The following is a 13043-nucleotide window of genomic DNA, read 5'->3' as shown; positions in this document are numbered from 1 at the left end:
TACTGAGCACAGAACTCAATAGGTAGTAGTTCAACACTTGCCCCCCTCCCTCCCCACTCTTTAGTCTCCAGTTTCTATTGTTGCCATTTTTCTGTCTATGAGTACCTGATATTTAGCTCCCACTTATAAGCGAGAACATGCAATATTTGGTTTTCTGTTCCTGCATTACTTTGCTTGGGATAATGACCTCCAGCTGCATCCATGTTGCTGCAAAAGTTAGGTCCTAAGTGCTTCTCAACCTAGGTAACCTACCCCTCCTATTATCACCAGTTATGTTCTGTATTCTAAGGAAGTGCCCCCTGAAACAAAGCTCAGGAGCCTCAGCCCTGCAGGGAAGACAGTCTCCTCGTGAGGCAGGCGAGCAACTCCAGGTGGTTCTGTTTCCCAAGATTCCCCTCTTCCGTAGGCTCTTCTTCCATAACTGCTGATGCCAATCTCATTAAGTTCCAGGGAGGAGGCCTCGTCTCTCACTCTCCTTTCACAGTCTAGCCCACTGGTAGATAATTGCCTCTTCTCAAGGCTCAGACATATAAAACAGAAAGCTCCAATCCCCTTTATTGATGAGGAGATAGTGGTTCTCAAGCATAGGCACGGATCGTCATCACCTGGGAACTTGTTAGGAATGCAAATTTTCCAGGCCCAACCCCAGACCTGCTGAATCAGAAACTTCAGAGGTCCAGCAATCTATGTTTTAAGAACCTAGGTAATACTGATGCAGGCTTAAGCTGGAGAACCCCTGGGCTAGGGGTTAATAAAACACAAACACAGAGAGTAACTATTATCTTCTTAAACATACCTTGCCCCTCTGGCATTTGTCTACCACAGGGATCCCCTCTTTTCTGGGCTCCTGGTCTCTAATCTATCACACAGAGCATGCCTGTAGACACCATGATTCTCTTCCTCAGTGTCTAGACCAGGAGAAAAAAGGTAAAACCCCTAAGTCCTATTATCTAAGGATCCACTTTTAAGTGATTAATGCTAGGATTTACCACACCCTGTAGGTGGCTGGCTTAGTTACCTTCTTCTTGTAAGATTGCTGCACTACCTTTATCTGCCTCAGCAGGGTCAGTTCTGTATTAAAAGTGCAACTAGTAACCCCTGCACTCACATAAGACACACTCCAGTGCTCCTGCCTTCTGAGGCAGCCATAGCTCTAGGGTAGAGCCAGTCCCAAGCATCTGACAAAACCCCGGGCCTTCTCCCTCTTTTTACAGGGGCAGACACAGGGCTGAGTGCCCCAAAACTAGGGTCACCAGATATAGCAAATAAACATAGGCAACACTGTACTAAAATTTCAGCCTGACAAGGGCCTGGACATAAGATACTATTACTTTCTAGGTTACAAGTGTGGTCACATCCTGTTTCTGCTGTCTTTTGAGTAACTTTTAACTGCTGTCCCTATCATAGTGAATAGTTGGTGACAATTACCCATTGTGGGAAACAATATGGGAAGTATTTTTGGAAAAATTTTAAAAAGAAGGTGTTCATTTTCAAAGTTAGATATCAAAATGGAATCCTTTATGCAGCATCCATTAAAGTTGTTTAAGTGTTGGAGGTATTTCATAAAAACAGACACTAAAAGACTAACATCCCAAGAATGACTTTCCTTAATTTAAAATCATGCAGAGAGTGTCACCTGCTGGTTACAAGTAAATTGAGCTTCAATTACTTTATTATGAATACCTTGTTCAAATCAAATTTCCTTTCTCCTGCCAATCTTTGTCCCAGATATAATGAAACCAGAAGATAGAAGATACTAACATGGCAGCAATATTCTTCTTCATTAAAAAGCTGACTTGTTTACACTAAACCATATACCATCATAAGGCCCAAACATCCATTTTCAAAGAGATAGGAAACCTGCCATTTGGACTTTTTTTAATTGTTGTTTCCTTAATTATCCATGAACCATTCTTAGCTTCAGAACCTAAATTTTTGGAGTGTATAGAATCATCTATCCCACTTTCTATAAGCAACCTGTTAGAACTTTACTATCAGTTCTACTTTCATAACAACAAAACCTTATTTACAGAAATATAACACCAGAGTAGGAGACAAAGGAACCCAGCTCTCTGGTGGCCAGAAACAGCGTGTGGCCATAGCTCGGGCCCTTGTTAGACAGCCTCATATTTTGCTTTTGGATGAAGCCACATCAGCTCTGGATACAGAAAGTGAAAAGGTAAGAATTTAAATTGGGTTCATTCATACTTGAATCAGTCATCCTTAAAAATGCTCCATTCTACACAGTAAAGAACAAAATGTAGCCAGATTATTGATGGTTACTTTTATCACCTTTCAGTAAAATGTAAACACTTTCTGTAGCTATTATTCAGGAGAGTCAAGATGGCACAAGACAGATTAGTCTTAGAGCACATATGCTTCACGAACTGTCCCGAGATCACTTTGTGCTGAACGAAGAAGCTGCTTTCGGGAGGCGTATTTCCCACGCCTACTAGCAGCATTTCTTCAGCAACCATAAAAAAAAAGTGGGAGGGTAAAACAATGTTCAAATCTGCCTGTACCTTTTAAGATAAATATTAGCAATTATTTCTAGTCAGAGAAAAGGTAACGAATTCAGATGATCTGAAAGACAAATTCCACATGAGATATTCCCTACCTTATAATACTAAAATTCAGGAGTCTGTGTTTGGTCTTTGCTCAGGCTTCCTAAATTTACTGTGAGCTGGATTTGAGGTCCGTTTTCAAGAATGTTATGTGGCTAGACACATTAGTAAATGTTTTTAAATGATTCTGTGAACTGTATTTACTGCCTTAACTTTAAGAGTAGATGACTGCTGGCCTGCATCTACTGCTGTGACTCACACCTGTAATCTCAGCACTTTGGGAGGCTGAGGTGGGAGGATCACTTGAGCCTAGGAGTTTGAGACCAGCCTGGGCAACATAGGGAGACCTTGTCTCTACAAAAATTAAAAATAATTAGCCAGCGATGGTGGTGGGAACTTAAGAGTCCCAGCTACTCGGGAGGCTGAGGTGGAAGAATCGCTTGAGCCCAGGAGGTCAAGACTGCAGTAAGCCGTGATTGCATCACTACATTCCACCCTGGGTGACAGAATGAGAACCTGTCTCAAATTTAAAAAAAAAAGGTGGGGGTAGATAATTGCTGCCTTGGAACTAATCCAAACTCAGGTTCCGTCATCTTCTGATACGATAAATTCTTTGTTTTCAAAAACCTGATCTACTTCGCTGACATCTTGTTAAAGAAAGACTGTTGTTGGAGAAATTCATTATGGAGCTTTTTATGGAAGAGGAATAGGGGAAATAACTATGAGAATTAATTTATATGATTATGGAATAGGTTGTCCAAGAAGCCCTGGACAAAGCCAGAGAAGGCCGCACCTGCATTGTGATTGCTCACCGCCTGTCCACCATCCAGAATGCAGACTTAATAGTGGTGTTTCAGAATGGCAGAATCAAGGAGCATGGCACGCATCAGCAGCTGCTGGCACAGAAAGGCATCTATTTTTCAATGGTCAGTGTCCAGGCTGGAGCAAAGCGCCAGTGAACTGTAACTGTATGAGATGTTACATATTTTTTAATATAGCATTTAATCGAAGTTAAAAAGCAAGCATTTATAGAATTATGAAGAGTTGTCTGTTTAACATTTCCTCAATCAAGTTCAGAGTCTTCAGAGATTTCATAATTAAAGGAACAGAGCGAGAGACTTCATCAAGTGGGGAGACATCCTGGTTTAAATTGCATTATACATTTTATAACAGAATTAAAGTAGATTTTAAAAAATAAAATGTGTAATTTTGTTTATATTTTCTCATTTGGACTGTAACTGGTTGCCTTGCTAAAAGATTATAGAAGTAGCAAAAAGTATTGAAATGTTTGCATAAAGTGCCTGTAATAAAACTAAACTTTCATGTAAATGGCGTGTCATCTTGTCCAAACTGCCTGTGAATATATCTTCTCTCAACTGGAATATTGTAGATAACTTCTGCTTAAAAAAAGTTTTCTTTAAGTACACCTACTCATTTTTGTGGGAATGGTTAAGCAGTTTAAATAATTTCTGTTGTATGTGTCTATTCACATTGGGTCTTACAAAACCATCTGGCTTCATTCTTCTTGGACTTGATACTGCTGATTCTTGCATTTCCACATTAAGGTGGCTCTCAGACTCAAAACAAAGATCAATATAAAATTTTGAGAGGTGGGGTGAGGCACAATTATAACAGGTATATTACTTAGATGTACAGTAAATATTTTGCATTGCTTTTGTAAAGGGTTCTTTAAGGATTTTTAAGATTTTTGTACTTCCAAAATACATTTACTTTTTGAATCATTTTTGCCAATAATTGACCTCTTCCAAAAGTGATCCTACTGATCTGCAGATGTTTAAAATGTGCCATGAGTTTAACTACATCTTGATGCAAACATGATTAAAAAAAAAAAAAAGAAAAGAAAAAAGTATATCCCATAGATTGGTACTCTGGATGAGAAAATTTTTTAAATTAGCCAAAAAGCATTATAAACATTATAAACATTACAAACTGTACTTATAAGCAATTGATGTCTTAAATCATGAACTTCTAAAAAGAAAAAAAAATAAGCCATCACCTCCAGGAAAAAAAAATGGCCAAAAGATATAATTCCTAAAGAAGAAATACATGAGAAAAATGTATATACAGTTTTAATAATCAAAGAAATGCAAATTAAAACAAAATATCATTTTTTGCCTAGTAACTTAATTATGAATTAAAAAAATATCTAATATGACATTTCTTATTAGTTGAATTGGTCTTTGATGTAAACTTCTTTGTTATTTGATAATGTAACTAAAAAATGTAAATGTATATCCTTCAAGACAGTAATTATAATTCTAATAATTTAAGAGATACGTAAAAGGATACTGTTATTAGCATTACTTATAATATTGAAAATTGGAAAGCTCTAAATATTTGACAGTAAGAAACTATACATTAAATTTTGGTGCATTCACAAAGTAGAATACCATATAATCATTAAAAAATTAAAGACTATTATAAAATATAATAATTTTATATAAAGAAAAAATGGTTGCCAAATGGCTACAACAATATGGTGGCTTTTTTAGGTTTTTATATATATACACACACATATATATAATTATACATATTATATATGTATTTTAGTATATATATATATACACACATATATAATATGTATAATTATATATATATATATATACACACATTTATTTAAACTTCTGAGAGATAGTCCAAAATAAACCAGAGTTAGAAATGATTTTACCTCCTAATTTTTCAGCTTTTATTTTAAAATTTTAAGACTTTTAAAAGTGTGCTTAGTTTAGAAAATTTTGACACATTTATTTGAATAGAAGCATAAAACCATGCCACTTCATTTGGCTTCTTAAAGATAAAGATGTTCCCCTTAATTCTTTGTATGTCTGCTATGAGGACACTCTCTTTACATGAGACTTTTATTTAAAAAAAAAATTCTTAGATGTCTATAAAAAGAAAAGTAAAAGTATTTTATATTGTCATTTGCATAGTCGAGTTGCTGTTGGGTGACACTCACTGGCTCTCTCTGAATGGTGCTTCCCTGTTCACTGTTCTGCCCTGGCTGGAGTTGTGTGGAGGTGAAATGCCTCCCAGGGCCCTGGCTTTTCCTGCCTGAGTACATTGTTGCACCCTTAGCTTTAAAGGCTGGCAGAGATGGGGTGCTCTTTTTCACACCATTTATTTTCTCCAAATTTACCTCACAGGGTCAATTACCACATTCAAGTGACTTCAGATGCAACAAACGATTTTACTATAAGCAAAGTCTCACTCAAAGACATATACACGATTATTTCTAACATTCTTGGAGTAACTGGTAGAAAGTAGGAGAAGCAGAAGTTCTTATGTTTAAGAAACATTTATTGGGCGACACAAAAGGTGATTACAGTAGTGAAGCTGTAGGACTATGTGATTAAGTACCAAATTGTGTCACATGTTTTGGATAATAGTTAAAAGCCTGTGATTTGGTTTGGCTCTGTGTCTCCACCCAAATCTCATGTTGAATTGTAATCCCCAATGTTGGGGGGACTGACCTGGTGGGAGGTGATTGGATTGCAGGGGCAGATTCCCCATTTGCTGTTCTCATGATAGTGAGTGAGTTCTCCCAAGATCTGGTTGTTTAAAAGTGCGTAGCACTTCCTGCTTCCCTCTCTCTCTCCTGCCACCATGGGAAGTTGTTCTTTTTTTGTTTTTGAGACAGAGTCTCGTTCTGTTGCCCAGGCTGGAGTGCAGTGGCCCAATCTCAGCTCACTGCAACCTCTGCCTGCCAGGTTCAAGCAATTCGCCTGCCTCAGCCTCCTGAGTAGCTGGGACTACAGGCACCTGCCACCATGCCCAGCTAACTTTTGTATTTTGGGAAGATGTTCTTGCTTCTCCTTCACCCTTATTCCATGATTATAAGCTTCCTGAGGCATCCCTACCCATGCCGGCTGTACAGCCTGTGGAACTTTGAGTCAATTAAACCTCTTTTCTTCATAAATGACCCACTGTTGGTCATTTATAAATAATTTATAGAATTCTTTATAGCAGTGTGAGAATGGACTGATACAGCAGACTAGCAGGAGTGTGCATAGCACAGAGGCTGCCTGGTGGGACGTGACTGTGGTGTTTGTTGTGTTGTGTTTCATAGCTGTGTACTTTTGTCTTCTCAGCAGGGCCACACTGTGAAGGCTGGGTGACACTGTAATTATTTTGGTATCCCCAAAAGCCTAGAAACAGTGTCTTAGGCATAGTAGACACTCACTAAATGTCTGGTGAAGTAAATTGTGGGATGTTGGTGAGGTATCAAATTTAGGTGGAGCCAAATTGTGGTAAGCCTGGAATGCCAGGCAGAGGAATTCAGATTTGAAGAGATAGAAGATGAAAAACCATTGATGACTCTGAATAGGAGCATAATGTGATGAAAATACTGGTACCCAGAGGGAGTGGACAGGAAAACCCCTGCAGTGAGTTGAAAGGTGGCCTCCAAAAAGGCATCTCTGCATCCTAGTCCTCAGAACCTGTGAATGTGACTTTATTTGGATAAAGAGTCTTTACAGATATAATTAAGGATCTTGAGGAGATCATTCTGGATTATCTGGGTGGGCCCTAAATCCAAGGTCCAGTGTCCTTATAAAAGTGAGGTACAAGAAGGAGTGACATGGAAGAAGAGGAGGTGATATGATCACAGGGGCAGAAATCAGAGTGATGCAGCCACAGGTCAAGAAATGCCAGCAACCACCAAAAGCTGAAAGCGACAACAAATGGATTATCCCCTGGAGTCCATGAAGGAATTGCAGTCCTGCTGGATTTTGGATTTCTAACTTCCAGAACTAGGAGAGAAGAATATTCTGTTGTTTTAAGCCACCATGCTTGTGGTAATTTGTCACAGCAGTCTCAGGAAACTAATACAAGCCTCAAATCAGTGACGCTAAATAAGATGCTTTTATTTAAGAGAAAACACAAGCAGTGAGGGTCATGTGGCTCCGAGTTGGGCTGAATAACAGAGAACAGGTAGCTATGGGAAAACACTCACAGCTTAGTAAGTGGTGGAGGGAGGATAGAGGCTGGCCGGGAAATGCTGTGACCGTGAGGGAGATGAGAAACTCTTTAAAAGGAGGAGGATTTGTTCATATGGCTTGGAGATGACATCAAAGCAATAGATATTTGAGGTGTGGCCCTCAGGATGCAGACAATGCACGAATGGGTCCCAGCATATGTGACTTACTTGAATTCAATCCTTTTCTAGCCCAGGCTTCTTTGTTTTCCTAGTTCCCAGATTATTTAGTTATACCCAACTTTAACAATGATGGTTCTTCTATTTGGTTCACGAGAATCAACTCCCGTTATTAGGATAAAATGTGCTTCGGTCTCTTTCCTGACACATAATGCAGCCATTTGTCCCCAGGTCTCAATAAGGGGTCTTTTTTAGAAACTAATTTTTCTTAGATCTCAGCTTAAGGCACATGCTCTGATGTGTGAACCCTTTGAGGAGAGGACTGTGTCTTTGCATCACTTTGTTCCAGTGTTTGACAAAGTCCTTGGCATATAGCAGAGGCTCAGTAAGTGTCTGTTCTTTTGCCAATTTGTGTGTGTGTGTGTGTGTGTGTGTGTGTGTGTGTGTGTGTAGAAAAGTGTGTATCTTTTTCTGGGTCAGTTTCAGTCTATCACAAATTAATACCTAAAAAGGACTTTGTTAATATAAAATATATAAAGAAGTTTCTTAGCTAAAGCCATATAATTGTACATGAAAAATAGGGGAGCCCATCATTACAGTAAGACCTGAGGACTGAGCCTTACCCACTATACAGAATAAAAGACAAAAGACTTATACAAATTGTGTGTTCTTAATTTTGTAAAAGAATATATATATATCAAATCCAGAACACTAAAATTGGTACATTACAGTTACTGTACTACTACAACTTTCATATATATATATATGAAATATATATTGTAGTACAGTAACAGTATTTCTCATATATATGAAAGTTGTAGTAGTGCAGTAACAGTATTGTACCATATATATGATATGTGATATATCTATGAATTCATATATATATGAATGTTGTATATATATATGAATGTGGTATATATATGATATATATATGAATTCATATATATATGAATGTTGTAGTATAGTAACAGTATTGTACCATATATATCATATATATACATGAAAGTTGTAGTAGTGTATATATATATGATATATATATATGAATTCATATATATATATGATATATATGAATGTTGTAGTAGTATAGTAACCAATTTTAGTGTTCTGGATTTGTTTGAACTACAGTTACTACATGTCATCATTGAGGGAAGCTGGGTGACAGGTACGCAGGACTCTATGTAAGAGCCCCCTCCCCACCTCACCTCCCAGAAAGAAGTAAAGAACAGAAAGAAGAAGGAAAGAGCAAGCCCTGGTGATGGGAGGAGGGACATAACGGGATGGGCAGGAGGGGAGGGAGTTTTTGCTTCACAACCCTTGCTCAGAAAGCACAGCCATCAACAGCAGATGTCTGACACCCTATAAGTCTGAACAATCAGATGATGTGTATGAAAGTCATTTGTAAAAGTTTTAAGACTTAACTTAAAGCAAGGAATGTTATAAAACACAGATATCCATTGAATTCCCCCTAGACAAAGGGAAGGAAGCACTTTTCAGGACAACCGTTTCTTCCTGAATCTGTTTCAAAAGGAGCCTCAGTGACATTCCGCGAGGTCACTTAACACTTGCTCCAAGGTCAGAACTGGAGGCAAGACCCTTCAAAGAAGCCTCCAAAACAAAGGCCTTGAAAGGCATCTACTGATTTTTACAACTTCTTTCCAAGGGTGAACTTGGCCTGCTGATCTGTGTGTAACGGAAAAGCCAGTGGCTGCTGGGCATGTCACCTGCTTCCGCCCAGTTCAAAGTCACCCTCTGCTCTCCCACGGCACCAGCTGTTCCATTCCTTGCCACCTCAAGATCTACTTCAGCCTGGGGAGAAACCAGAGTCTGAAGTCCAAGTGCACTTCACCCTGCTCCAGCTCCCAAGGGACAGCCAGCCTCTTCGCAGTCCCCACCTGAGGACCCCAGGCTGGATGTATGAGTCACAGGACCACAGGACCAGAGGGGAGCCTCCCAGACAAGGTTCTGCTGCTCCTGCCCTGTGCCCACCATCTCTGAGGTCTCCCTCTGAGACCTCTACTTGACAAAATAGGTTTCAGGGTATTTTAAACCAAGGACCAGAGCCTGAACTGTGATGATTCCAGTCACTCTTTTATGAAAAGCCCACATTACATGGGGTGGCTATGGAACCTGACCCAGCTCGGCCCCTAGCCCACTGCCAGCATCAAGTTTCAGCCCCAAGAAGGGCCTAATATAGCATGTGACTGCAACCTAGTGAGAAGAGAACCCCTCAGCAGAGCCCAGCCCATCCATACAACTAGAAGAGATTGTAAAAACCATTAGTTTTAAGCCAATTCATAACCAGAACAAGTAATAACCCTCTGAGTTCCAGAGCCTATTAAGGACTTTCAGTGACCTTAACTCTCTTGATCTTCAAAACAATCCCTCTTAGCTGCAATATCATGGTGGGCACCTGGTTTATCATTGTATACATCAATACCTCTATCAATACCTGGTATATCAAAAGTCTTCAATAAAAACATTTCTTAAATGAAAAAAATAATAAGAGATTTGTTGCTCTTAGGAAAAAACAAAGATTAAACAAAAGATTTTCAGGAAGCATTTTCTGCAACTGTCGTCCTTTGTCCCTCTTGGAACTTCTGACACCAAGGTGAAAGACCTCTGCCCTTGCAGTTTGGAGAAATCAGAATAACGAAGAGAAAAGCAGGAATGCTTACAGATGTGTGCAAGGACAAAGATATATGATGAAATATTTTTACCTGGGCTCTTTCATAATAGCCAGTTTGAGTCATAAGGAAAAGTGACCTTTGAGTTGAAACCCAGTTTTCGCTTTCTCAACTGGGTGGCTAAATTTAAATGATTTCCCTCTCATTGATTATGCTTGTTGTCCAGCCAAGCTCCTAGGCTCTCCAGTCAGAGAAACCTGGGCTTCTGTTCTGGCTGCCAGTTTGTTAACATGTGTGGCTTCCCAGGCAAGTTACTTACTTTCTTTAAGCCTCTGTTTCTGCACTGGAAAACATGGGATTTCAATACCTTCCTCACTGGATTCATTGAGCACTAAATAGTGTAATGAGGTATTTAGGATAACACCCAATACATAAGATATAAGACCAAAAAAATGTTCCTTTCATATTTTTCTTGCTCTTCAAAGCTACCACTTCTCTTTTATGAAAAGGAACTTGTTTGTATTTATTTAACGATTATGTTAATTGCCTACTGGACTAGATATTGGGAGTGCAATGATTAGACAAGGCGCTTACAGCTTAGGAGACAGGACATAGTTTAATAATGCGTATTGGTGCCATGATGCAAGGTAATGGGGTGTGGTAGTGAGGATCAAGAAAAGAGCAATTACATCTGTGGAGAGTGGTTTAGGGGCTAAAAAGGATTCCAGGGCAACCAAGATGTTCTTTGGAAAGTGAATTGATATTTTAAAAACTGTGGTGCATCCACACAATGAAATATCATGCAGTGCTAAAGAGAAATGAGCCATGAAAAGTCACAGAAGAAAATTAAATGCATATTACTAAGTGAAAGAACCCAATCTCAAGAGAGTCCAACTGTATGATTCCAACTACATCACATTCTGGAAAAGGCAAAACTACAGAGATAGTAAGAAGATCAGTGGTTGCTAGAGATTGGAGACAGTGAGAGATGAAACAGATAATTTTTTTTTTTAGGGCAGTGAAACTACTCTATAAGATACTGCAGTGGTGGACACATATCATTATGCATTTGTCCAAACCCACTGAATGTACAATAACAAGAGTGAACTGTAATATAAACTATTTGGACTTTGGGTGATAATGTGTTAGTGTAGACTAGAGTCATCGTTGTAACAAATGTGTCACTCTGGTTGGGAGGCAATCAGTGTGTAGAAATAGGAGATACATGGGAAGTCTCTGTACTTTCCACTCAGTTTTGCTTTGACTCTAAAAAGAAAGCCTATTAAATAAAAAGCTTCCTGGATAATGGAACAGATGCATGTCAAATGAATAATAGAGGAGGAGCGTGGATGTGGAGGGCAGTATAGAACAGCTTAGAGAGCTGGAACCAGAAGAGATTCAGTGCAGACAGAATTTTAGATGTTGGGTGTAAGGAAGGGTGGGTGGAGGCTGGAATGAGACTGGGCCAAGTGGCAGGACCTGAGCCTGAAGGGTCTGGCGTGCCAGAATAACTTTTATTGTTTTAATTTTCGTTGTGATTCTTTTGAAATAATGTTACTGTTGAGATATGCCTCACTTTAGAGTGGCCTCATTCTTTCAAATGTACCTGTACAGTGAAATTTTGTAAAATAACTCACATTTTACTTTTTCTATTTCCATTATAAAGGTGAAAATATAATCCTTTACAAATTCCATAAGTAAAAGGAAAAAAGGACCAACTTCAGAAACCTGCTTTGTGACTCCTGAATGTGTGGGTAGACTACAAGAGAGCTTTTGTAGCTGTAGAATTTTAACCACAACCATGGGGGTTGGTGCACACAACATTCTACTAAGATAGGCAGGAAATCACATTTTTCTTTTTAGTCAAGAATAGAAAGACAAAACTGAACTATATTATCAAAGTCATAAATCTAATATTTTAGTTACATATGCAAGCCAATTTGCAGTTGAGGCTTTCATTTCTTTCAAGATTTGAGTGCAATTTCTTTTTTAATTTCCATGAGTTCATTGTCCCTTTTCAACTCTCTCCTATGCAAAACATCTCTATCACCATGGGCAATGACACTGTTATCCCCATTCTTCAGTTTAAACACATGACTCAGGCAGCACCTATCAATGATTTTCTGTGTTATTTTGGGATAGTGCCAGGTCTAGCCAAAATATGGCTGAGACTTCCTGAATTATGTGAAAGACCCCATGACCACAATATTCTACCACTTTTTAATTAAAGAATGGTATAAAGTTATTCAGATTCAGAGAGCCCAGGTCATGAACATATGCATATAGACAAAGCCTGGAGAGAAATAGGCCAAAAAGGAAATAGGATAAAGTTAAAAACAATATTAAAGATTTCCTTTATGAGAACAATTTTTTTTTTTTTTAACACGGAGCCTTGCTGTGTTGCTCAGTCTAGAATGCAATGGTGCAATCTCAGCTCACTGTAACCTTTGCCTCCCAGGTTCAAGGGATTCTTCTGCCTCAGTCTCCTGAGTAGCTGGGACCACAGGTGTGTGCCAGCATACCCAGCTAATATTTGTATTTTTGGTAGAGACAGGGTTTCACCATATTGGTCAGGCTGGTCTTGAATTCTTGACCTCGTGATCCGCCTGCCTCGGCCTCCCAAAGTGCTGGAATTACAGGCGTGAGTCACTGCACCCAGCCGAGAACAAATATTTTAAGGAGTGTTTAAAAAGTGTCAGAGACTAAACACAAAATGCAGGTATTTCACAAAAATTAGCATTT

At 38.9% G+C, this 13043-nt stretch overlaps 1 protein-coding gene across 2 annotated transcripts in view; it reads left to right on the top strand.

Annotated features, from left to right (window-relative positions):
- The window catches only part of ABCB1 (ATP binding cassette subfamily B member 1), a 118712-nt gene that overhangs the window by 103226 nt on the left and 2443 nt on the right, over positions 1-13043 (top strand). The window contains exons 27-28 of one of the 2 annotated variants that reach the window (XM_074379357.1): positions 2033-2179; positions 3317-3893. In XM_074379357.1, coding sequence (XP_074235458.1) covers positions 2033-2179; positions 3317-3523 — 354 coding nt within the window. In that variant the 3' untranslated portion in view covers positions 3524-3893. Of the gene's footprint in view, positions 1-2032; positions 2180-3316; positions 3894-13043 lie in introns of those variants that run through there. The other variant, XM_074379358.1, reaches the window with a different exon arrangement.

Source organism: Saimiri boliviensis, chromosome 10, assembly GCF_048565385.1.
Source record: "Saimiri boliviensis isolate mSaiBol1 chromosome 10, mSaiBol1.pri, whole genome shotgun sequence".
Lineage (NCBI taxonomy): Eukaryota > Metazoa > Chordata > Mammalia > Primates > Cebidae > Saimiri > Saimiri boliviensis.
The sequence above is the reverse complement of the archived record's forward strand: the minus strand, read 5'-3'. Positions and strand labels throughout refer to the sequence as shown.